The sequence below is a fragment of the Varanus komodoensis genome, unplaced genomic scaffold, assembly GCF_004798865.1.
Source record: "Varanus komodoensis strain SLA01 unplaced genomic scaffold, ASM479886v1 scaffold14_1, whole genome shotgun sequence".
Taxonomy (NCBI): domain Eukaryota; kingdom Metazoa; phylum Chordata; class Lepidosauria; order Squamata; family Varanidae; genus Varanus; species Varanus komodoensis.
This window is the reverse complement of record NW_025335438.1, coordinates 960,195-987,670: the sequence shown is the minus strand read 5'-3', so window position 1 is coordinate 987,670 and position 27,476 is coordinate 960,195. Positions and strand designations below refer to the sequence as shown.

The 27,476-nt window shown below is 43.7% G+C and overlaps 1 protein-coding gene across 8 annotated transcripts in view; it reads left to right on the top strand.

Annotated features, from left to right (window-relative positions):
- CPQ (carboxypeptidase Q) overlaps positions 1-27,476 on the top strand; it is a 202,958-nt gene that overhangs the window by 20,229 nt on the left and 155,253 nt on the right. For 3 of the 8 annotated variants that reach the window (XM_044424417.1, XM_044424414.1, XM_044424415.1), the window contains exons 1-3: positions 17,058-17,376; positions 18,991-19,451; positions 24,887-25,094. In XM_044424417.1, coding sequence (XP_044280352.1) covers positions 17,108-17,376; positions 18,991-19,451; positions 24,887-25,094 — 938 coding nt within the window. In that variant the 5' untranslated portion in view covers positions 17,058-17,107. Of the gene's footprint in view, positions 1-17,057; positions 17,377-18,260; positions 18,368-18,990; positions 19,452-24,886; positions 25,095-27,476 lie in introns of those variants that run through there. The other 5 variants (XM_044424419.1, XM_044424420.1, XM_044424418.1 and 2 more) reach the window with 3 other exon arrangements.

Sequence of the window (27,476 nt, the reverse complement as noted above, 5' to 3'; positions counted from 1 at the left end):
TTTGAGGTCCAGTGCCCAGACGGCCCCTCTGCAGCCTGGCTCTGAGATGGCTGAGGCGGGAGGCTATTCTCTCAGAGGCTACGGGATCAGGCTGTAGAGAGATTCCTTGCACAGCAGTCTCAGAGCCAGGCTGCAGAGGGGCCGTCTGGGCACTGGACCTCAAATATAAGTCCCCTTGTTCCAATGCCTGACTCTCACTGTTAGCTCCTGCCTCTTCCTCACGAGTAGACATCTCTATCGAGCCATCAGGCACAACACTGGCTGAGGTAGCAATACATGGAACTACTGATAACAGAGAAATCCAAAATGGTGTAAAATGAGTTGGATTTCTATGAATGCAGGCCATGGATTCCATGGATTTACTTTTCATGTTTCTGGGCAAAATTAGTTATACGAAGGTTAGAAAAATAAGACACTAGCTGAAAATAGTGTCTTTTCCTGCTCCTCCTCCCCCAAGCCTAAAGAATGAAAATCTGTATGTGGTGGTTGAATTTGTGTACTTTTGGAAGTGATAATTTCTACAAGAGCAAATTTACACACATATGTGTAAAAGTATTGGCACAAAATCTAATTCCATCAATTAACAGATGACAAAACTTGAATCTTTTCAAAGGGGCTTGAAAAACTGCAAAATTCAGAAGGAATGGATTTAACAAGCCCATGCAGCTGTACTTTCAGCAGAGCTGGATAGCTGGATTCTGGATTTAGCCTCCCTGCACCCTCCATTTCTCACAATCTCCCTCAGCAAGGCAAGGTCAGGAACATTATGGGAAATCTGAAGTATGGTTAGATACAGCTCTCCGGTATTGCTCAAAGCATCAGGCCAACTGGTTGGTTACTGTGTGAATGGCAATACTCGTGAAGATGGACCCTTGGTCAGATTCAGCATGATTCTGCAAAGATATTTCAAAGTGGAATTGGCCATATGTTTTCTTATAGCCAAGAGGACAGGAAAAGCAGATTCCTTCTCCTGTAATTACAGATCACAAACCTGAATCTCTTCTTAAATCTACATGGGCTGATCTTTAGCCACAGTGTAGGACTAGACATATACCAAGTTATACCAAAAAGTTATATTATTCTCTATATATCTATATCTATATCATCCATATCTATGTCTGTATATATATATAGCTCAAGTGTTCATTTTTCCTTGTAATTTGAAATAACTTCAGTTTGAATTAAACACTCAGCAATTAAGCAAACTTAAAATATGTTGAATACAAAAGATTCAGAAACATTTTGTGTCTGACAGAGCAGACTGACAGAAAGTCACTGGTTCTTTAGCATGTACAGTCAGTCACTGGCATAGGAGGAAGCTGGGATAGAAGCTGATTCTTCTACTCTCTCATTTTAGTCCACAAAAACACACTTTAATCTGTCAAAATAAACTGTTTACTATGTGGGGGCGTGGCGTTCATAATGTTAGGCATACAGTGTTTGGTTAAGGTGACAAACTTTAACAATCCAGCTAACATTCATTATTATTATTATTATTATTATTATTATAACATTTCTATGCCGCCCCTTGCCGAAACCTCGGGGCGGCTTACAACACAATAAAATACATTGAAATACAATAGAACATAATAGATTACCATTAAATACAAAAATACAAAAAATACATTGAGTTACAAATATAAAATTAAAATTATCAGTATAAAATAAGTAAATAAAAATATAGGAGGAGAAAAGAGAAGGAAGAAGAAGTTGCCCTGGCCAGATCATATGTTTTAACGATTAAAATAATGTTTAAATAAAAAGGTTTTTACCTGGCGCCGAAAAACCAGTAACGACGGTGCCAGGCGGACCTCTTTGGGGAGTGAATTCCATAGGTTGGGCGCCACATGACCTTGTGTATCTACCCTGGGGCCTAGGGCCCATGGTGCCAAGGTTACCTTAGGTTTAGATAGTGGTGTGTAAGTATTTTGTCTGAGTTTGCAGATCATCCACATTTGCCCCATTCAGAGCCTTGAACCTCATTTCAGACTTCAGGAAAATTTTTCAGATATTCCCAGATTGGTAATATTGTTAGAAAAATGTGTATTTTTAAGGAGAAAAAAACACTTTGGAATATGCATTTTTCGGAAATAGGCATTTTAACATTTTAGTCATGTTTCACATTCAAAATGTGCATATTACACACTTGAACAAATGTTTAAAAATTGCAAACAGGAACAAGAGTTGGCTGAACTGAACTTTGAAGTTCAGAAAATTTTGGTGAACTTAAACATCCCTGGCTTTTCCATTCCTAGGCTTAAATGAGCCCTGGTTTATACTTTATACAGAAATAGGAAAATAAGAAGCACAAGCCATTCTTTTTCTGCTTCTTTTCCCACTTTTATGAGATATATTAACCAGCTCTTTCACAATTTATTCGCCAAGGAAGATGTTGATCCCAGAAGTGGTTTTGTAAGGATTACATCTTCTGCAAAAAGTATAGCTGTGTGTGTTCCTTGAGCCATATTGCATAAACCTAAAATGGACAGAACCCTTAAGCTCTTGTTACATATTAAGTGGTTTTTAAACCTAGCAATGATGTCTGGGAATACAGCCATGCCCCACAAACACAATGTGGAAATCAGCCCGAGTGGTTTTCTGTATCCTTGGAGATACAAACAGTAAAAGGATCATGATAATACAATTGGCAAATTGATTTAAAATACTTGCAGACTGTCAGTTGTTTAAAAGCTTCATTGTTGAACACCATCATTCTAGATTCACAACACAGAAGCAGCTCTCCTGAAATCAATAGAAATTATCTGTCCTGTACAATGAATTGTCCTGTACAATGTATTGAAGAATGGTGTGATTATTTATCATGATTGATGTCAACCTTGTTCCAGTGAATCTATGAATATGTATTAAAAAGAAAATTCATAGATAGTGTCTTAGAAATTGTAGTAATCTAGATGATTACCACATCAGAGGAAAAATCTAAATGGAAGTTATTCAACCATTCTACTGACAAATTAAAAACCGGTAAATTGCAGTAAAATGATGCTTGCAGTTTCTAGAACAGCATCCTAGTGATGTTCCGTGTTCATTATCTGCAGCAGGGCTGCTCAGAATCTTCTTTGCTGGAATGCTGCTTGAGGGTGGCCAAGAAATGCCTTTGAAACGTCTGTGTGATTTGACAGTCTGATTGTATTTAGTTTCCATAATTCCACAAGGCCGGTGAAGCAGCCAGTGCAAGAGGCTGACAGATAAAGTGGCAGCCCTATGCTCACTGCCATTCCAGAAACTTATAGCGATTGCAGTACAACTTCCAGTCCCGAGGCTGGCATTTTCCTGGTTAGATTAGGGCTGATGAGCTTCTTGATGGAATAGAGGGCTTTTCACTGTTTGGTTTTATTTTAGCATTAGCTTGGCAAATACAAGGGCTGTATAATATGCTTTCCCCAGCAACACTTTCCTTGCGTCTGCGTGGAGGCTAGAACAGAGCAAATGGGAAACATGGTGTGTAATTATATCTATACTCCTGCTATGCTAGAACAGTTTCGGGCTTCTCACATCCCAGTTAAGAATGTTGTTGGGAACAGGTTGACAAGCTGAAGTTTCTTTATTGTAAGGAATGGTAGAAATCTTTGGGGCTCATATGAAGCTTGTTCGTATGAAGAATAAGTGTGATTATAGAGTTCCAATTAGGCATGGGAGCCTCCAAGTTCAAATTCCTTCTCAGGCATGAAGTACACTGGGAAATGTTGGACCAGGCAGGGACTCTCTGCCTAACCTATCTCACAGGGGTTTTGTTCTGATGATAACATGGAGAGGAGGAGAATCTTGTAAGCCATCCTGGGTTCACAACTTCTATAAAATCCCAATTAAAAATAACAAATAAACCATAAAATGTTGGGAAAATAACAAGGGTTTGGCCGGGCACCGAAAAGAATAAAGTGTTGGCACCAGGCAAACTTCTCTGGGGAGCATATTCCATAACCAGGGTGCCAGCGCAAAGAAGGACTTTCTCTGGGTAGCCACTCTCCTAAACTCCTTCAAAAAGGTCTCCCAAAGAAGGACCTCCAACCCAGATCTTAAGGGGTGAGCAGGCACACAGGGAAGGAGACACTCCTTCAGATATCCAGGTCCTAAGCTGTTTAGGGCTTTACAGGTCATCACTAACACTTTAAATAGGGCCTGGACTTCAATTGGTAGCTAGTGTAGATGGTAGAGGACTGGTGTTATATGGGTATATCTGCTGGTCCCTGTTAACATCCTGGCTGCTCTATTCTGGACCAACCAAAGTATCCTGACCATCTGCCACTGTCTCACCTGGATTAGATGTAAAAGAGAGGTAGAGCTGGGTGTCATCAGCATACTGGTGACTCCGCAGCTCAAACCCCCAGCTGACCTCTCCCAGCAGTTTCAGGTAGACATTGAAAAGTATGGCCCTGAGGAACTCCATGGCAAAGCTGCCACGGTGCAAAGCCAGAATCCCCAAGCACCACCTTCTGGAATCAGCCAGTCAAGTAGGAGCAGAACCACCACAAAGCAGTGCCTCCAGTACCCAACTCAGCCAGCCTATCCAGAAGGATACCATGGCCAATGGTATCAAAAGTTGTTGAGAGGTCCAGGAGAAACAACAGGGACACACTCCTCATGTGCCTCTCCCTGCACAGGTCATTATACGGGTGACCAAGGCAGTTTCAGCCCCATAGCCAGCCCTGAAACTAGATTGGAATGGGTCCAGATGGTCAATTCCTCCAAGAGAGCCTGGAGTTGCTTGACCATCACCCACTAGAGCACCTTGCCCAAGAACAGGATGTTAGTCACCGGTCTATAATTGGTGGCCATCTCTGGGTCCAGGTTTGCCCTCTTCAGGATGGGCCTGAGGCACGACCTCCTTCAAGGGGGCAGGCACCTGACCCGCCCTCAGAGAAGAGTTAACAACTTCCTGGGCCCAGGTACACATCCTATCTTTGGCTTTGGTGAGCAGCCATGAAAGGCAAAGGTCCAGTAAACAGGTGATGGGTCAGCACCTTGTCCACATCTTCAGGCTGCAACAATTGAAACTCATCCAGCAAGAATGGACCAGACAGTATTCTGCATGCTTCCCATTCCAGGATCACATGAACTGTGGAGTCCAGCTCATGGCAAATCTGAGTGATTTTATCCTTAAAGTGCTGGGCATGGCTGTCAGGAAGCTGCTGATGTTGTAATTAGGATCTTAGACCCAGAGTGTAACAGACCTTGCTCCACCCAAAAAAGCTCAGCTGGACGGCAGCATGAGGATGCAATGGAAGTGGAAAAGAATTCCTTCTTTGCTGCCCTCACTGCAACAGCATAGGCTCGATAATGAGTTATAAGTAGTGTTTGATCATATTTAGCACAGGATTTCCTCCACCTGTGCTCTAGTCACCTCCCAGCCTGCTTCATTGCCCACAGTTCAGCTGTATACCAGGGTGCCATGCAGGCTCATTTCCCCATTCCACAAATCAACCAGGGTGTTGACAGGAATGCCAGTCATATCATCTGGGAATTCCCTTAGAGCCCTCAGGAATCCATCAGAATCCAGAAGACTTGGGGGGCAGACCAATTTAATAGGACCCACACCTTTATGGAGGGGGAAACTGGCCCCAAGCGACCATGGGGCCTGTTAGGAACAATGTGTATCTGCTCAGCAAGCTGTCCAGGTGCTTACTGTTGATCGGCAACTTCAAGGCCCTTATTCTGCTCTCAATTTCTTCTGATCTTTGACTTTAAACCAGTGGTCCCTGACCCTTTTGACACCAGGGACCAGTTTCATGGAAGACAATTTTTCCATGGACCGGGGGGTGGGGGGATGGTTTCAGGATGACCCAAGCTCATTAGAAACATAGAAACAGAGTGAGTCAGAAGGGATCACCTGGGCCATCTAGTCTGACCCCTGGCTCTAGCCTACCATGTGCATGTCTAGCCTATCATTGGACACCCTCACCGATGGGGCCTCAACCACCTCCCGTGGAAGCCCATTCCATACCCTCAGGGTCCTAACTGTCAGGAAGTACTTCCTGGTATCCAAAATGAGCCTTGGTTCCCTGAGCTTTGCTCCATTTTTATTATTGTTACATTGTAATATATAATGAAATAATTACACAACTCACCACCTTAGCTCCACCTCAGATAATCAGGCATTAGATTCTCATAAGGAGTGTGCAACCTAGATCCCTTGCCTGAGCAATTTACAGTAGGGTTTGTGCTCTCGTAGGAAAAAAAGAGGAAAAAATGAATAGGCCCATCCTGCCCCCTCACTTCAATCTGCCTGCTCCCATTGGTCTAAGGCTCAGTTGTTCTGCCTTTTTTATTGGAGTGCCCGCCCTTTGCCCAAGCCACAGTCCACACATACTGTTGGTGATTGTTGATTGAGGGGCAGCTCTCATCATTGTCTCACTGGAGAAACAAGGTGTCTGTCAGAGAAGCTTTAGCCAGTTCAAAAAAGATTGAATTCAGTTGGTCAGAGCACTCTTGATGTCCTGTCTCCTCCTCTTGTGTCTTGGCGCTGCAGCAGCCTATGAGCAAAAGAAGGAGGCAATTGTGGAGGTTACACCAACAGAGGAAGCTTCACTCATGTGCCCGTCACTCACCTCCTGCTGTGCAGCCTGCTTCCTAACAGGCCACGGACTGATACCTGACAATTCAGGACCCCTGTAATAGAGGACTGACCTCTGCCAGCTCTCCAATACAGAGAATAGTCAAAGGTAGGACACCTGGCTACCCTACTAGACAGGAGTAACATAACCTTCCCCACAAAAAAGGAGCTGACTAAAATTCAATACTAGTTCTCTTTGATGGATTTGTAAGCTAATTGGCTGGTAGAAGATCCTTACCTGAAGACCCCTTCTGTAACAGGTTCATGTAGAACTGAGAGCCAAAATAAAATAAAATAACTGCAAAGCAGGCCTTCTTGCTATGTTTAGCCCCTTTGAGATAACATACGATCACTTTTAAAAAAAGCCTTCTTACTCTCCTGCTTCATTACCCTGGAACCATTCTGAGTGTAGGGAGTTGGATGACCCAGTCTGCATGCTGAAGAATGCATGGGAGCCCATGCCAATCGGTAGTCCTTTCCCAGTGGGGCTCTGTCTCCTGTGCATCTAGACTGTGTGTGTGTGTGTGTGTGAGTAGAGGCAGGGAGCGCAGGCAGGCAGGCAGACATGGATATAATTGCTTTGGGAATTCTCATAGGACTTCAAATGTACTCATTTGAATACAAATGAACTCAAAAATTCTAAAAAGACAACACTTAATGAATTGGAAGAACAGATATTTTTGCGAAATCTCTCTGTTTGTACAGTTGGAGTTGGTTCTTTCTTTCCATGAGAGGAAACAACTCTATACCTTAAAGGATACATGCTGTAATTACCCTTATACTGCACATTCAGCTAACCTCTGAGCCAACTTACTCCACAGCTGTCATAACAAACTTACCACTGGATGCTACTAACTGTATCAGACTCCTCTGTGTAGCATGCAAGTTTCTTTCCATTACCCTGGGGCTTTTAAGGTCTAATCTGATGTTATCCAAGCCACCTCATGTATTCCTAGGTTTGTGATTTCCTGTATTCCTTGGAGGAAAATCAAACAGAAAACAAGGGGAACTATTAGATTATTCACAGATTTAGGAGTACATTTAGCAATTAAGTGGTGATTAACCTCAACCTATTCTTTCTTTTCCACATTTCCCATTCTGCATTATGAATGAGCTGTACTCCTTTTGATCCACATATGTCAACTAGGATTTCAAGAAATTCTACCATATAAACATAGAAGTACCGCTCTATTCATCTGGGCTTTATTCTTTCAGTTTCTCCATCTCTTTCAATTTTCCCATTACAGTTTCCTAAGCTCCTCGGCAAGTATTTTGATGTTTCTTCCCTCTCTCTTCTTAATTATCATTTTTATGTTATGTTTTGACACTGAATTTATATCACGTGCCATATGTTTCTGGCTCTTTTAAACATAAAGAATGATCTCTTCCACTGCAATCCCGAAAGAGGACTCAAGTGCAAACTGCATTCTCTGGAGAAATCAGACACTTTAATTATTGTGACTACTGTAATGTGGAATTCTTTAGAACGTCAGCTTTAACTGTCTTAGAGCAGGGGTGGGCAGAAAGTAGATTTCCAGATGTTTTGAGCTTCACCTCCTAGCATTCCTGACAAAAGGCCATGATGGAAGGGGCTTATGAGAGTTGAAATCCAAAACATTTGGAGAGCCACCTCTACTTCAGAGAGTTGTAATACCTTGAATACATATGAGCCTTTTTGCTCCAATATGCAAACATCTGATAATCATGGTTCCGTATATATATTTAAGCATGGGGAAAAGCCTTAAAAAGCCATTTTCTCCACCACAGGATTAGAGCTGCTGTAGATGGTCAACAAGTGAAGATCAGGTTGGATGGGGGTAGCAAGGTGAGAGAACAGGGGAATAGGAGGTGAAAGAAGAGGAGCCAAAGGCTAGGGAAGATTATCATGGTGCATTTTTTCCAATCTGAAGAAGAAGTCTTTCTACTCTTTCCTGTTAAGGAGGGCCAATGATAACTATTGGTGACTGAAGTCACTCCAGCATCTGAGATGCTACAGTTCAGGAGTGGGGAGCTTCCAGCCTATGGTCTAGAGGTGGCCCATGATGTCTTTGGATCCATCCAGCCTACACCAGCCCACACACAGCAATTAGGCATAAGAGAAAGGCTTTCATTAGTGCTAATGGGAGAGGTTTTTTCCCTAACCCTACATGACCCGTAAAGGACACCGTTGAGAGCAGAAAGGGAGAAAAAGAGAGATGAGGGAATGAGAGAGGGAGAGTGAATGGATGTGTGTGCGCACAGCTTGTGTGAATGGGTGGGGTGGGGTGTGGTGGATGGGAAAAACATGTTGGGTAAATTACATGATGGACGCCTGAAACACATGCTTGCATGTGCTAGGGATTCTTTAAGATTTCATCTGATCTGCACTGGGGGCAAACTGACCTGAGTTGCTCCTTCAAGATTATGTGTGGGTTGGAACACGGTTTTCCATCAGTTCTTGAATTCTCTGAATTTTGTCATAGAGTTTTCAACTCAAAAATACTCCAAATACCAAAATTTAATTGAATAAAATAATTTATAAATGTGTAAAAAAACATTTAGCGAGAAATACAAATGCACATATTTCTTTGATCTTGGCCTCCCCAAATGCCCCCAAAAGCCATTCTGCTAGGCAACTTTACCTTCTAGTATGGGGTGGAAACTGCACAAAAGCAGAACGTTGTGGAGCCTCGTGGCTCCAACATCAGTTGGCCAGCTCATTCAAGCCAGGTCATAGACCATACTCTTAAGGAGCTATCCATGGTACTGAAGCCAATTGGAGGAATCAGCACCATGGATAGTTCTTCTAAAGTTCAATCCAAAGCCTCAAGTGGATACAACAAGCCAGTGATGGTGTAGTCACCAGCCTCTCCTACCAGGAGACTACCAGATAATCTGTGGCAGGGAAAACGGGGTGGATCCATAGAAAACGTGATGGCAATATGGGGAAATCCAGTGGGCTACATTTAGCCCCTGGGCTGGATGTTCCCTATGCCTGCCTTAAGCAGAACCCAGCCTCCTCTCTCATTTTCTTCCTTTTGCCAAGTTAAAGCCCTTCTGCACAGTATGCTTTCAGAGTGAGGAAACTCTCCCAGTTAAACACTGTGGGTACAATCCTATGCAAGTTTGGAAAGAAAAAAGTCCTGCAACTCCAAGTATGGACAGGCAGCCATCTCCGGTATATAAAGCTGCCCACTTGTTTATGTTGTGTTTCAGTAGAGTTTGTGCCAGAGTCTGAAATATTCCCTGTGGTCTGTGCCCTGAGAAAAATATTGCAAAGCATAAAAGAGAAGAGGTTTTTTTATACATATATAAACCTGTGCCGTTTCAAAGCACTTAAAAAAACATGAACTAATTAGCAGTCCGCCCCTGCAAAGAACAACTCGATGCTGAGAATATTATTCTTTGTAGAATAAAGTTCAATTTTGCATCTGGGATTAGTTCTTTAAAGATAAGCCTGCTTTATTCTTATGACAATTATAATTAGCCCTTAATAAGGGTTTATGGGGATTCTAGAAACTGAGGAAGGACTGTTATGTTTTTCCAGAAAATAAAGTGTTCCGGTGTGAGGTTCTATTGCTAAAAGGCCTCTTAAATATCAATTCAGAGACATCTACAGGCTTCCTTTATTTCTCCTCCCCCGCCCAACATTTAACTCATAACATTGTAATATTTAGCATTATAATTGCAGCTTGGTTAATATTAAAGGGAAAGGATAATGGTTGTAGCCTCTTTTTGTATAACAATATAGACGATTTGATATGCATTCTGCATCTTAAATCTTTGTAATGTTTTCTGTTAGAAAAGTTCCTTATAAGCATTTCAGATTATTTCAAAAGGATTGAAAGCCCAGCAAAGGACAAAACTCATTGAGAAGATTTAAAATGAGAAAAAATAAGATTGTATATGTTGAGGTCTCCCCAAAGTGGCATAAACTATTGCTAAGAAATGCAAGTGTCCTTCCACCGTACTTTCATCAGCCCACACTTATGTGGCCTATTGAACAATCTAGATGACTCTTCTCAAGCTATTGAGTCCATTTCATTCATGCTTCTTCCCTTCTTTCTATTTCCGAACATCAGGCTTTACTGTTTTGAATTATATTTTATGAGAACTTTTACTTTAAAGAGGATTGTCCTTCCTTAATTTTTGAAAGTTGGCAGAGGACAGCCCTCTATTACAAGGTGCCCTCTATTTGTTGGGCTGTCTACTTCATGTCTGCTTTAGAATTAACCTTAAAACAAGAGCAACGGAGTTGTGTCCTTGAAATTTCCTATTAACATAAGATTTAGCTGGACACCTTCTTGATCTTCTCTTCTACAGTGAGAGAACCTTCTTGGTAGTTGCACCCCATCTATGGAATATGCTCCCCAGAGAAGTATGCCTGAAGCCTCCATTGTTATTTTTTCAGCCCAGGCAAAGACATTTTTATTCACCAGACATTTTAAGAAATCCTGAATTAATATTTTATATTTTTAAGGAAATATAATGATTTTTATCACTGCTGTGCCTGATGTAATTTTATTGACAGTTGTAGTTATCTTGAGAGTATATTGTATTTTACTTTATGAATTTTATTGTACGAACTTTTATCATTGCTATATACTTGTTTTGGATTATACGCTGCCCAGACAGCCCTGAAGAGTTAAGGGAGTGGGTTATAAATTTAATAAATAAATATTGTATTTTTATATAGCCTTTTAACATTTGCAGCAGGATACATCAATTTGCATATGCATTAATGTCCTTATTTGTCATCTTTGAATGATGCATGCCTTTTGCGGGTGCAATGTGTGACTTTTAGAGATGGGATACATAACAATAAAAGCAACGGAGTTCATTGGCAGTCAAGAGAAAACTTGAAAGCAGATTTCAAAGGTGGGCAGCCTCAAGTGTGTGAGCAAGAACAACACCTCTTGTGCCTGCTGCTTGTCCAGACCCTCCTCCCACAGCACTCGCTGCTCTGTTGCTGTCCTAGAACAGGAATGGAGATGAAAGGCAGTTCCTACTATTGAATGAAGTGGTGATCTGTTGATTAATCAACTTACAAAGCAAAAGTGCAATTCTGTAATTGCATGATGCTCTGAAAGTGAAGCCTCAAATGCCTCTGAGAAATGACACTGTGTTATGAAGTTGATTTTTCTCCAATAACAGTATAAGGGGAAAGAAAAATACATGGTTGCCTACATGAGCCCATGAAAACAATCATCATTCTTCCTCCACAATGTTCCTGGAAACAGCAGTACTTCATCACAGTTGATCATTTCCAGGAGGCATTGGAAAATCACAGAATCATGGAATAGTAGAGTTGGTAGTGGCCTAAACAGCTATTGGGCCCAACCCCCTGCTAGTGAATGAGTGGGGAAGAAAGTTGGCTGCTGGGAATGGTGGCTGTTCTTCGTCGTGGTCTCTGTGCATCACACATATGGGTGCTGCGCCTGCGTAGTGCCTAGGCTGGAAAGATTGAAAGCTAACAGTTTTTGGCGGGAAAAACTCTGCTCCCCTCCCCCTCGGTAGCATATATATAGAGCGGAGTGTCCGCCATTTTCTCCAGTCTTTTGCGACCGCCGTTCGCTGTGCCTCATGCCTGTTCATCTGTTGCTTGACTCAGTATTGTTCGTTACTTACCGTTTGTCTTTTTGCTCTTATTCCAAGCTATTGTTTCCTCGTTGCAGTTTATATCTCCTTTTTCTCTCTTTTTCTTCGTTCCTATTAAACAAAAAACAAAAAAACAAAAAATATATTGCTTTCCCCTCTTTCCTGTATTCTATTTCTTCTGGTTCTGTGATGGCGCAGCGAGCGGCCTTCCGCAAATGTGTGGAATGTGGGTCCAAAATGTCTCCGGCGGACCCGCATGACTTGTGCCTCCTTTGCCTCAGTGAGGGGCACAGGAATGATAAATGCCGCCATTGCCTTGCTTTTACTAAGCAAGCGCGAAAAAATAGGAGAACCGACTGCGGAAGCTCCTATGGGATCAAGCACTGATGCAATCAGATCAGCCTGCAGTAAAGCCTGGGCCAGCGCATGCTCCATCTGCTAAGCACAGGGCCACAGCCTCGTCCACGGTGGTTCAACGCCCAGCCTCTGCCTTGGGCAAGTCCGGGCAACGCCCTTCACCCACACCGCCTATGTCTCAGCCGCACCCATCGGATAATGGAAATTCCCCCTCCAGGGCTCAGCAACCTCTTTCTCCCCCACGTAAACAACGGGAAAAGAGGAAGCACGGGGGATCAGATCAGTCTTCGGCCCATAAGAAGGCAACGAAAGATAAGGCGGCCAAACTGCCTCATAAGAAGAGGCACCGGGATTTGGGTTCAACAGCACCATCAATCCCAGTGGCAGCTTCAGTACCAAAGCCATCGGTACCGATGCTTCAAGCGGCGATGCAGGTTACCCCTCCAGGGTCCTCAGTGCAACCTGCTCCACAACAGGACCTACCTATCCAACTGCCTGAGGAGCTGCACCGTGAGTCCATATCTGGTGGGGAGATTTGGGACTCCCCTTCGAGGGCTCGTTCCCTGACTCCTATGCCTACAGCGAGAGCTAGAGACCGATCTCCATCACCACCACCTCAGTTCTGAATGGATGAGAGGTGGGAAGAAGGATGGTTCCGGCCCTATTACAACTACCAGTCGGGTTGGGAGGACTACCATTCTTTCAGATTCCGTCCTCACCCACGAGATCGCTCCTCGCCTTCCGCACAGGAGGATATGCCATCTACCTCCCAGCAGGTTGAACCTGAATGTCCCACTTCACCAGGGACTTCCTTGTCAAAGCCATACCTCCTCGGGCCCGACTCTGACTCAGATGCTGACTCTACCTCTCCGGATGGCCTGATTATGTCTCAAGGCCCATCATCGCCTGAAGAGCCCCACATATCTTTCGGTGAGCTTATGTCTAGACTTGTTCAGTTGCTCGAGATTGAGGAGCAACATCAGCCAGATCCGAGCACCGACAAGTTCTATGACATTGTCAGGGGAGAACAATTGCCAGCAATCGTCTTGCCGCTTACTACGACTCTGCAGCAGGCGATGACGCAACCTTGGGACTTGCTTTCCCAAATTCAGCCTACGGTGAGGAGATACGAGTCCATGTATCAGGTCCGAGAGAGCGACATTCCTTTTTTACTTCACCACCCTAAGCCGAACTCTGTGGTGGTCGAATCATCCCAGGGCAGGGAAGCTAGAGGCCATACTGCCCCCAGAGACAAGGAGGGTCGCAAGATTGATACCCTGGCACGCAGAGTCTATGCGGCTGCAGGACTCGGGCTTCACATGTCCAACTATGAAGCCACCCTGGCCAGGTATCAATTCTTTATTATGCAGAGGCTGAATAATATTGTCACTCCTCTGCCTGAACAACAACGGGATCTTGTCAGAACCTTCATTAAAGAGGGGATGCAAGTTGCCATTCAACAACTATCCACAGCACGCCGCCATGTGGATACGGACTCGAGAGCTCTTGTGGGGGCTGCCTCACTGAGAAGGCATGCCTGGTTGCGAAACTGCAACTTCCCTGATGAAATGAAGCGGCGAATAGAAGAAATGCCCTTTGACGGCTCCAGGCTTTTTCACTCCCACACCGTTCACAAACTAAAGTCCATCCGTGAATCCCGGATGACGCCTAGACGTATGGAACTGCCTGGACAGCTCAAACGTAAGTGGTCATGGTTGTGTCCATCCTTCCTCTACCAGCCGCCGCAGCGACAGTACCAACAAAGACTGCAATGCAGAAGGCAACAACCTCATCAGTGTTTCCCGCAAAACCGTCGATGTTTCGATACCGAGAAGCATCAACGCTGATGGAACGGGCGAACCTCTCCTCCACCTCCATACCCACCCTTCCCCCTCCCCTTTGGGAAACGGCTGCAAGGCCGACTCCCCATTTGGGAGTCCATTACATCTGATCGGTGGGTCCTGTCGATCATTCAGCTTGGATACAGAATAGAATTCGATACCGTTCCTCCATCAAGCCCGATTCGATTTACAACCACGCTCCCCAGTGCTAGTGAACGAAGTGCAACAACTGCTTTGTAAGGGGGCGATTCAGTGGATCTCCAGCTCCAAAGGGCTTCACGGATTCTGTTCCAGATATTTTACGGTCCTGAAGCAGGATGGTGGCCTTCGTCCGATCTTGGACCTCCGAAATATCAACAAGTTTATCAAACCAAAGAAATTTTGGATGACTACCCTTCAAAATATCCTTCCACTGCTGAGGAGAGAGGATTGGTTCACCTCCCTTGACTTAAAAGATGCCTATTTCCATATTTCGATTCATCCAAGTCATAGGCGTCTTCTGCGTTTCACCGTCGGAACTGACATTTACGAGTTTAATTTCCTTCCATTTGGCTTGGCCACGGCTCCGAGAGTCTTCACGAAATGTATGGCACCAGTCTGTGCTCACCTTTGTCTTCAGGGCATCCAAGTCTACCCTTACCTGGATGACTGGCTTATAGTATCACAGACACATGAAACCCTACTGTCAGCTGTTCAGGCTGCTTGCATACTGTGGGACCATCTTGGACTCTGCATTAGCAGTAAAAAATCATCCCTTGTCCCTACACAGGTGATAGACCATCGGAGCTCTCCTTGATTCCACGGTAGTGAGGGCATTCCTCCCTCAGGACAGCTTCCGCATCTGCGTCTCTCAGATTCGACAAAGCTGCGTAGTGACAGCGCTCTCAATACAAAGACTTTTGGGTCACATGGCCGGCACAGTCGCCATTGTCCCACATGTCAGGTTGAAGTTCTGTCCTCTTCAACTTTGGTTCAACAAGAACTTTCATCCAGAAAGAGATTCACCCGGCAAACTACTTCATATGCCCCGCGCTGTTTTATGAACATTGACTTGGTGGATAACCCCAGCCAATTTAAACGTGGAGACCCCCTTCATCACCCCTCACCCGATGATGACTCTATACACCAATGCTTCGCTGGTCGGGTGGGGTGCGGGGCTTCGATCCCAGGGCATGTGGAACTGCCAACAATCGTTGAGCCACATAAATTACCTTGAGCTACTAGCGATTTTCAAGGCACTCCGGTCCTTCGAAGTAGCTCTTCGCCACCAAGTGATACAAATCACGTCTGACAGCATAGTGGCGGTATTCTATATCAACAAACAGGGCGGAACAAAGTCCACCGCTCTAGCCCGCCTATCCATGGACATTTGGGAGTGCTGTATCCCGAGAGGTATAGCCCTTTTGGCGGTCCATCTGGCCGGACCGACAACGAAGAGGCAGACACCCTGAGCAGACACATGTCGATCACCCACGAATGGGAACTGAATCACCATGTCTGCATTCAATTGTTCCAACTTTGGGGACATTCAGACATAGACCTATTTGCTACCCACAGAAACAAGGTGTGCAAAAGATTCTGCTCCAGGGCGGGAATAGGACCGGAATTGATGGGGGATGCCCTTATGATCCCATGGACAAATCTCAGGTTTTACGCATTCCTCTACTGACCAAAGTAGTCTCGAAGATAGTACATGCCGCCACCACAGGAATACTCATAGCACCTTGGTGGCCCCGTCAAGCATGGTTCTCCACTCTCCTTCAGATCTGGGATGGCAATTTCCTTCGTCTTCTGACCACACAAGATCTACTAACCCAGCAAAACGGCGCTGTCCGTCACCCGGACTTGTCGTTGTTGAGCCCCACTGCGTGGAGGATTCACTGATCCAAGAGACCGTTTCAGGACAGAGATCTACTAGATCACTCGGTACCTCAACTCATGACTGGTCTGACCCCCTCACTGACTCGGTACCTATGGGAATGTTGTCGGGACCAAGTTCCCTCGATCCGGACATTGTAAGGATTCTCGAGTCTGCACTAAGGCCGTCAACTCGAAAGTCCTATGCAGCAAAGTGGCGCCGTTTTTCATCCGTTGTAGAATCTAGCTCATTTAACGCAGTTACAGTGTCGGTTGAGAATATTCTTCAGTTCCTGCTGCACCTGCATCGCTTGGGACTGAAAATTTCCTCAATTAAGGTTTATGCAGCTGCAGTGTCACATCATAGAGGTACAGTACAAGGATTGTCGGTGTTTTCGCAGCTGCTTATTTGGAAATTTCTTAAAGGACTGCAGAATCTCCATCCGTCTATTCAGCCAGTTATGCCGACATGAAGCCTCTCAGTTGTCCTTCAGGCGCTTACAAAACCACCATTTGAGCCCTTAGCCACTGTTGATAGGCGTCTCGTTTTGTGGAAAGCAGCCTTCCTTGTTGCTGTTACTTCAGCTCGTAGAGCCAGTGAGTTTTGTGCTCTTTGAATTGATCCACCTTACTTAAACTTCCATAAGGAAAATGTGGTCCTGAGGATGGATCCAACTTTTTTACCTAAAGCTGTCACACTGTTGCACCTGAACCAAGAAATTGTGCTACCTGCTTTCTTTCCGTTGCCATTGAACCTGATCGAGAGCTCCTTGCATACCTTGGATGTTCGACAATGCTTAGCCTTTTATAGATCGTGCACGGAGTCTCTTCAGTGCTCCAATAGGCTTTTTGTAAAGTATTCTGAGCAGGACCAAGGATCACCTGTTTCGTCTCAGAGGCTGTCGAAATGGATTGTTCCAACCATTTCGTTGGCGTACCAACTTTCAAAGATGGACTTTTGTTCCAAGGGGCCATTCTACTAGAGCGATGTCAGCTTCCTCCGCTTTTGCTGCGGGTGTCCCAATCCAGGATGTCTGTAAAGCAGCAACTTGGGCTATGCCTTGTACTTTCGCGAAGCACTATCGCCTTGACATGCGTGCCAGAAGAGACTGTTCCTTCAGGAGAGCTGTTCTTTCTGCCGTTCTTCAATAGCAACACCGCCCACCACCGTTTCTGGTAAGCTTGCTATTCACCCATATGTGTGATGCACAGAGGCTACGACGAAGAAAAGCAGATTGCTTACCTGTAACTGATGTTCTTCGAGTGGCCATCTGTGCAGTCACACAACCCACCCGCCGGCCCTGCTCGGTGTCGGTAAGTGGTTTCGTCATCGGTACCATATAATACTGCTTTGGTACCTCATATTTTTATGGAATCGGTACCGGAAAGGGATATGACGGTACCTGATAGGTTGTTATACCATCTTCCTCTGTGAGGTGGCGAACGTTCGGTCTCCAAAGACTGGAGAAAATGGCGGATACTCCACTCTATAGATATGCTACCGAGGGGGAAGGAAGCGGAGTTTTTTCTGCCAAAAACCGTTAGCTTTCAATCTTTCCAGCCTAGGCACTGCACAGGCGCAGCACCCATATGTGTGAATACACAGATGGCCACTCGAAGAACATCAGTTACAGGTAAGCAACCTGCTTGTGCACCCACTTACTGTGCCCATGTTATGCCAGGTAATCCTGGAGAGCTATACATCTCAGAAGGAGGTGCTTGTCCTCCAGATTGTCCCAAACGGTTTCAGACATTTTTCTGGAGTTTAACACACTTGGCCAGAAAGAGCAAGTTACAGTTTCCACTTAGATGTCTGTCCTGTTGCATCTTGAATGCCTTTACTGTAGGAGACCCCACAACCTCCCTTCAATGATCATACTGCTCTAAGAGTGAGGATTTTTTCCCTGATGTCTAGCTGGAATCTGGTTTCCTGTAACTAAGTCCATTATTCCGTGTCTTGCACTCTGGAATGATAGAGAAGAGATCTTGTCCTTCCACTTTGTGACAGCCTTTCAAGTACTTGCATAGAGCTATCATACCCCACCCCCCTCCGTCTTCTCTTCCCAAGGCTGAACATGCCTAGTTCTCTCAATCTTTCCTCACAGGGCTTTGTTTCCAGACCCTGGATCTGTGCTGATGGGTTCTCTTGGCACTGGCAGGAACAGTGGTGAGTGTCCCTGGGATCTAGCTCCCAGTGTTCAATAAACACTGGGAGGAAAGATTGAGAAGAGCTAGCCACTTGACCCTTCTGAGTATTGGGGGCAAGCTTGGTATCAGCAGCAGGAGCTGCTATGTTTCTAGCATCTTGGCAACTACCTACCATCCCAGGGTCTGACCATTCAATCTGCAATCATGTGAGCCTACAACTGGAGTCATCAAATCTCTACTGATATCAATGGATAAAAAGATCCACTAAGTTAAAAGATACTGTTTTCTAGGGCAGTGAGCTGTCACCCAGAAGCCAGCAGGTTAAAAAGCAGAGTTGAAGCAGTTGGAGTAAAGCCCATGGAAAAATCTATATTAAGGTACACCACTTTCCCAAATTCAACAGGCCCCCTGCCACCAATCAATGCAACAATACATAACTCTAAGCAGAGAGTTTGTAAACATTATTTTTCACTTGTTTTCAGTAATGACCAATCTACATATTGGCTGTACCTTACTGTCACTCCCGCTTCATATGAAAACACTGGACTGGATCAGATTTCATCTGTTAACTTGCTGCCATACTTCAAAAGTGAACATTGCTAAATAATTTTATGATTTGGTTTTGTCTTTTTCCTCCTCCAGGTTGGCAAGTAAAATCAGGGTGGAGAAAAAAATGAAACTTCTGTTTTCAGTTGTCTTTATTTGCCTGTTTCCTCAAAGCAAAGAGATTCCATTAAGTAACAACAATGCTGGCCACCAAAGAACATTTGAAGACATTAAGAAGGAAATAGCTGGCTATGCAGAGATTGCCAAGAAAATTATCAATCTTGCTGTTTATGGCGCAGCCCAGAATAGATCCTATGAAAGGCTTTCACTTTTTGTGGACACCATTGGGCCAAGACTGAGTGGTTCTAGAAACCTAGAACAAGCCATACAGTATATGTACCAAGCCTTGAAGACGGATGGGCTGGAAAATGTCCACTTGGAGCCAGTAAAAATTCCCCACTGGGAAAGGGGAGAAGAATCAGCAATGATAGTGGAGCCATACAATCACAACATGGCTATTCTAGGGCTTGGTAGCAGCATTGCAACTCCTCCAGAAGGTAAAGATTGCCTGACATGTGGAGTTAATTGTCATACTTAACCTTGCAATTTTTTGTTTCATGTATATGCTTTTATATTCACCTAATGGGTCATTTTTAAAGAGCTTTGTTCATTCAGCTGGTCTAGGTACTATTGCATTGTCCCTGGTTCTCTGAGCAGTGAAAAGTTCTTATCCAGCACTTATCCATGTTTAGTTTCCTTCAGAAGGAGTTCACTGAAGGCTTATGGTGTTTTGCAATAGCTGAGTTTGTGTGTGTGTGTGTTTATCAGACAGACAGACAGACAGACAGACAGACAGACAGACAGACAGACACAACCGTCAGCCAACAAATAGGAGGTGATAAGAGATTATGGTAATTGTCACCCAAAGCATCTGGAAGGCCCTGGCTTGTCTATCCCTGACGTAAACTCTCCAATACACCTCTGCGATTCATGATTTGGTCAGCAGACAGAGCACCCCCAAATTTGTGTGTCTAATCCCCAGCATTGCAGCTTTATAAATGCACTATTGTTTTCCATTCACAACTTGTTCTCTCCCACTGGCTGGCTGCTACAACTTGCAGTTAGAGCCCCATGCATATGGCATTACTGGACAAGAAGTTTGATAAGCTAAGATTCTAGTAAGATAGCATTCTTCATAGGCATGATAGTAATTTTTCTAACTGAAGATTATTACTCTTGGTTTAAAACGGCAGCTCAAGTGAAATAATTTTTCCACTTTGAACTAAACAGAGCAATAGAGTAGATATAATCTCGGAAAGAAAGAAAAAAACTAGACTAGCAAACATTTTCCTTAATACTTAATGGCTCCCTTCCATTCAGTGGAAACTTCTGCAGCTCACTGTGCCAATTCCAACAAAATGATTTTTCTCTATGGAAGAACCCTTCTGAAGCTTTGTCCAAATGCAAAGTGCACATAGGTTTTTCTGGGAAGATTCATGAACAGAAGCAGAACTGAGTTAATATCCTGCTTACAATTCTTTCCTGCAGAAACTATCAGGGCCTGACATTCTGATGCAATGTTCAAATGTTGCTTCAGCCACAATGGCTAGTTCTGCAATCTCAAGCACAGACATCCAGAAGTGTTGAATTGACTATACTGAGATCGTCTGGAGCCTTGGCTCGCAATGTGCAAGGAATACATTTTGTGCAGAAAATCTATCAGATCCCCTGATTTTGGCTTCCCAGACTGCAGTCTGCTTTGCAGCAGCCCAGAGTCTGAGTTCTTGGCAAGCACACCAGCGTTTGTGGGGCTTTCACCAGGAATGTGCTGCTCAGGCAGTGCCGTTCTTCCACGTCCACTGCTGCTTCTGGGGAAGAAAGTCGGCTGCTGGGAACAGGGACCCGTTCTCCCTCTAACTGTGCGCATGTTATGCCAGGTACTGAGCATCACCATATCATATGCACTAATGATGCTTCTACTGTCCCACATCACCATCTTTTAAATAGCCACATCCTCTATGCAATCCAAATCCCCTGACCAGAAACCACACTTGATATAGCAAAAGCTGCCCTTTCAGGCATATTTAATGCATACACACTTCTATGTACATTTTTTTTGGGGGGGGGGGGAAGGGATACTTCTGCACAAATATCTCTAAGCAGCTGACAATTTACTTGCGGGGCCGGGTAAGGTTTGCACAGGCAGTGAAAGGAAGTCTTAAAACTGACTTGTAGGAGGTATCTGCCATTAATGCAGCAAGAAACTGTCAAGAAAGCCTACTGTTCTTTCTCTTCTTGATGAGCAATCATGGGCATATATTATTATGTTTTTATCATTTGATGTGGTGCATAAGTGGAGCATGGGGATGAATTAATACCTGGTGCCAGTTCTGCTCATCTGTTACTGAAGCTGATATGACATGTAGATTGCAGTGCCAGCCTGCAGAGGCCTTGATTTTTCTAGTGGAAAATGAAAATGTGCAATTCCATGGTTTTCTTTCCACTGGCCTAATTCCAGCCCTGCAGATGATCCTGTCACCACAGCATTGCCTAGGTGTACAGGTAACTCTCTTCTTCATTAGGGGCCGCTGGAGTCTTTCAGTTCACTCTACTTGCATGCCAACAGTAACAGCAGTAGATTTTGCTGATTGGCAAATCTGGCACCTGGCAAAAACTACGGGATGAAAGCCAGGACAAGCCAGCCAAGGAGACTTTCTTCACCTTGCGTATCCCATTCTGGAATCAAAATCCAAGCTCACTCTGCCCACAACCCTTCTTCTCCTAGAAACAAAATGTAGTCTGAAACAGTATTGTGTGTGTGTATGTGTGTAGTGTGTCACCAAACACCCCCCCCCCAAATAATTAATTAATTTAAAAATCCATCTAAAGAGGAAAAAGTGACACTGAAATATTCTCCCATTCTTAGAGGTTCATTATTGGGTATCTCAATGTTGCGTATTTATGCTTAGTGGATAAGTATAAATATGCTTAGTGAGAGAGGAAATGTTTGATCTCTTCCTCCATATTATTTTCCTGATTATCACATTCTGCCAAATACCTGCTATTAGACCTGCAGTGGGAAAAAGATCAGTCCAATTTAGATAGTCTTTTCTCCGTAGAGGTGCTCCCTGCTCCTTGGGGACATGGGAAGAGCTTCTTTATTGGAAAAATGGCATGAAGAAACCATGCCATGCTTTTCCTGTTTTATTGTCCTAGTCCAGCCCTACACACACTCACAGATGCTGCTGCTATCAAGCTTGAAAATGATAATTGGAAGATTTGATCAAAGAGTCTCCCATATTACCCATATTTTCATTGAATGTTCACTCCCCTGAAACATTTCAATTGCGAAAAAATGTACAAAAGCGGTGAAATTCTTGGTGGTTGAGAGACAGGGTCTGGAGTCAGGGGAAAGGGGCATGGTCCTCTGGCAATCCCTACAGGGCCAGGTTCCATCTTCACTTTAGCAAGTCCTCTTTTATATAAGCTCACAGCTTCTGTGTATATATGTTGTTCGCTGCACTGCACTAATGCAAAGCACATGTGCATTGAAGGGGAGAGAGTAAACATATAATGTTGAAGGACAGCCTCTTTCCAGGGTCTGGAGACTGTATCTTTATGCTTCAGCTTCAAAACAAGGGTCAACAGATTTGCTAGGGACAATGGCAAAGTTCTTTCTAAATTTTTGTTACATTTATATCCTGCTTTATTCCCTCTTGTAAAGAAACCAGTGTAGCTGACATGATCATGCCCTCCTCTATATTTAACCCCACAGTCCTCTGAGGTAGGTGATGCTGAGAGTCCATGTATGGACCACAGTCACCCAATGAGCTAAATGGCCAGGTGAATATTAGAACCCATATTTCTCAAGTCCCAGTGCAGCAATCGGCACACTGGTGTTGCAAATATAAGTCAAAATTATTTGGCATATAAAATGGATTGCAAGCATCCACACAAGATTGAAATGTAATGGTATATTGAAGAAGTGCAGGGAGAGCCAGTTCTTTTTCATTTTTTTCACTTTTGAAATAATGGAGGAGGGTGGCTAGCATTTTCCCCTTCATTTATCTTCTGTTCATGTGCTTAGTGGCTCCTAAGTGAAGTGTTAGTATTCCAGAAGTACATTACGGACGTGTCATCTGTACTTAGCATGAAGCCTTGTTTTGTTTTTGAACACTTCCTTCCATCCTCTGTAACCCAACTGTAAGACTGGATCTTGAGAACTGAGGTCATCTTGTGCATGGTTTTGTACAAATAATTTTAAAAAAGACATTTGGTTCCCAAATGAATGTTCAGTGAAAATCTAAATGGAGTGAGGGTGGTGGCAACCGCTGAATTGCCACTGCTACCTTTTTTCTTTTTGGTATCTTGCTTTTGTTGTTGGGTTTATTTATATCAGAAAGACATAAAATAGAGATCTCCTAGGGAAAGAACAAAACCTACTAGAAGGCATTCCATAAGCAACACCACTGATTTTTCACATGTAACTCGCTTTCCTCATTGACCATGAGTAAGGTAAACAGTGTACAGAAAATGTACTGGATTCATTTCAAATGAGCCTTCTGAAAGAGGATATGCTGGTCAGTTGTCCCCTAAATAATGGTAATAATTATCCCTTCCTAATAACGTTTCATGTTATTTGGTAAGCAAACAAAACAGTGATCATTAATACATTTGAAAAAAGTGCTATCTCTGTGTGTTTTAAAACAGAAATAATGGTGTCCATCCACATCTTTAAGCCCAGGAAGGGTCATAATATAATTATCTCTTCCTGTTCTATCCTTATGCTTTATTAATGAACTCGAGCTGATTGCAAGAATGATAAAGGTGCAAATGTTCCACTGAGGCTGTGCATACATTGCTGTGCGGGGTCAGTTTCCCCCACTGCCATAGAGGGAGGCTGGCCTCTCCAGAAGAGCAGAGCAGAACAGAGCAGAGGAAAATGACTCATCTTTTTCTGAGGGAAACTGCATTGCTAGACCAGATACAGCCAGTACATCTCATATGGTCTGTCTCCTCTCTTCCATAAATGAATACAATGCAGCTTGCAAAACTTCCTAGCATCCTATGTATCCATAACTGGCTCTATTGTAAGAGAAGATGAGGCAAACAGTGGTAGCCTTGGAAGTACGGGCACTCATTGTGCCAATCTTCATAGCCACACCCTCAAGGAAAGTCCAATAATCCAAGCAGCTGTGTTGATCAGATCAACAAACCAATCCAAGCAGTTTTATCTCCTCCAGGAGCTGGTCTTTTGTAAAGCTAATGAGTTCTAATTGCCCATTCAAGAGCAATGGTGAGTAAGAACATACTGGAAAGCATCCATTAGAAATTCACAAAGAGAACTCATTTCAGTATGTCAGAAGCATTCCTTTACTTAAAAAAAAACCAATCCCAGTGTATGTTTTCTTAGATTATCTTTGGGGCCTTCCTTGAGATGTCTTTAAAATAGCCGTTAGAGAATTCTGGAAGATACAGCTCATACATTGGGCATCTGGCAGGTGACCTGTTTCCCTCTGTTTTGCTGAGATGAACAGTTTACAGCACTCTTTGTGTCATTCATGACCAAGCCACCCTCCAAATACTTTGCATTGTTACAGGGAACAGTGTAGTGTTGCTGGAAAAAAGGATCCTCCTAGTTCCTGTGAGAGTTGCAGCTAAGTGCAGAGGGAACATGCCAGGGGCATGGCGGGTGACACCTGTGTTCCTGCTACTCAAAAACTGGCCCTCCCTGGCAGCCCTGGCTCCTCCCCACCAGTAGCACTAGCTGCTTCAGGGCATGGTTTTGGCCACATGGTGGGAGACTGGACAAATCCGACCCAGAGGTCCACAATTCATTGCAAATTCTCTTATCCAGCTCTCATTAAGTTGTGCAAATATATTGTGCCCAATTTTAGTGGGAAGAGAAATGTCATTTGAACTTTGCATGTCATACACTGTAATGGCTTGGCTAAGGCCTTGAGCCGTAACATTGTTGATTTTGCATTTCCAGGCATCACAGCCGAGGTCTTAGTGGTGTCTTCCTTTGATGAACTGCACAGAAAAGCGCAGGAAGCTCGTGGAAAGATTGTTGTTTACAACCAACGTTACATCAGTTATGGAGAAACTGTGCTGTACAGAAGTCGAGGAGCAGTAGAAGCTGCTAAAGTGGGAGCAAAAGCATCTCTTATCAAGTCTATTACTCCATTTTCTATTAATAGGTGAGAGCTGCACTTGTTGTTGACTGCGAACTGCACTTCCTCTCTTCTTTCGCTTAGCATTTCGGCATGCTCAGAAGCACTGATGCCCCCTCTAGTAAAGAGGGGTTTTTGCTGGACCCCTTTGCTGTGTACTATATTGTTGTGGTTCCTCTGATCGGAGTTCAAGTAGGGAGCTGACATGACAAGCTCTTTTGTGGCTGGAGCCTTGTTAATTATCTGAGAAAATCCTGATTAATGACAGAATTGTTTTTGTTTTTTACATTGCTTCAGAAAAATCAGTAAGGTTGTGATAAGGAGGAAACATAGCTCTTTTCCAGTGTAAATCTGCATATGGAGTGTAGATGCATGGAGGGGGGCAAGAGCATTGACTCCCCAGCCCAGTAAACACACATAAGATACAGAAGTCCGTTCCTTTGCCCCCTTGCTCTCCCCCACGCCTTCACTTAATATTCAGCTTTATTTATAGGCCTGAGGAGTTGAATTTTCTGAACCATGTCTTATTACTTGTTGCGATGCAAAGTTTTTTGACATGGTTTGATCATGAATGGGTAATCAAGACCCGATGACTTTAGAAAAGACTTGCTTCTGCTGGAGATGAAAGCTCCTATGACTCTTTGTTGATATGGGTCAACACTGCTGCCTGCATTTCTGATTTTCTTTTTGAGAGCATCGGTATGAAGACTGTCACAATGAGTACTTGCACTTCAAAATTCACCCCTTGATCATATCAAGTCAGAACTTTCCCTGGAAAGAAAAAGGGTGAAACTGAAGCTGTCATATTTCAGCCACAACATAAGAAGGCAAGACTCTCCGGAGAAGACAATTATGCTAGGGAAAGTCGAAGGCAGAAGAAGGGGAAGGCCAACTATGTGATGGATGCATCCCATAAAGGAAGCCACAGCTGAGCAGTACTGTGAAGGGCAGGACATTTGGGAGGGCAATCATTCATCTTGTCAACATAAGTCTGAAATGATTTGATGGCACATAACAGTAGCAGCCGCTTTCCCCACTTCTCCATGAAGGTGTATAGCAGGCAAGGCCAGCTACAAGCACTTCCTTTATCTTCTTTTATTAAAATACAACAATAATGGTAGGTGTTAACGTGCGGGCCCATATATCATTGGTTTTGTATAAGTTGCCCATTATAAACCGGGCCCAATTTAAAGGACTTGTTTTGAAATATAAAGCCCTGAACGCCTTAGAACCTGGCTACCCAAAGGACTGGCTGCTTCCATACATACCTACCTGCCCATTCAGATCTGGGCAGGAGGTCCTTCTGAAAGAGCCATCCCTGAAGGAGATAAAGGGGACAGTAAATAGAATAAGGGCCTTTTTACTGGCTGCCACTCAACTATGGAACAGACTCCCCAAAGAAATTTGCCTGCTGCAAACTTTGTTTTTATTTCAACACCAGGTGATGATTTTTTTTCAAGGACAGTCCTAAATTGTTATTTATTATTGATAATAAATAGTAATTGATGAGTGATTATTAATAATTGATCATTGTTCTGCTTGCCTGGTATAATTGTGATATTTAGATTGTAATTTTATTTTATTTTAATATTTTACTGTAGGCCTCCTAGAGAATCCATCTGATTTCATGAGTGGCATACAAATTCAAAAATAAGTAAACTGATTAAATAACTAACAATTTACTGTACTTTTGTGACACCCAAAATCATGAAAAACATGAGCCCATAAAGCCTGTACAGATGGATAGCTTTGTGCATAGTTTTAGAGATGTGCAAATTAGCAAAACTCAACCTCTCCAAAGTTCTCCAAATTCCATCTCAAGGCTAATTCCAACTTGAGTTTGTGCATATGTTAATGCATATTTTTACAGATGTATGTATCAGTCCTGGCTATCTTTAGAAGATGCTAACTGGATAAATCCAGATTAAAAATGAACTAGAATGAAATTTTCGTATATCCCAATGGTCCACCTGAATCTATCACTGAGATACTACCCTGCCATGTACCTTCATTCTCTGCACAAATTCACTTCTAAGAAGACATTATGTTGGCTGTCTTGAGTTTTCATGAACTAGGGATGGACAACCTCTTCCCCATAGGCCAGACTTGGCAATGAGGTTTCCTCATCTGATGTGCTAGTTTCTGTCACTGGTCCTGCTCCCTTCCCTATGTCTTACTCCATGCTCAATGCTAGAGAAAAACCCTAGTGCTGAGCGGGGAGGCATGTGCAAAAAGGCATAGTTATTACTTTTTTTGGCATGAAGAAAGGAGTCAGGTGATGTCGTGCTTTGGGGGAAGGGGTGAGCCTCTACAGAGAGCACCCTGCCCCTGGCATCATCTGCTCCAAGGAATGTCCCAGGAAGCTATTTGGATCTTGAGAATGGAACACTGCCCAATCTCTGCCCCCAA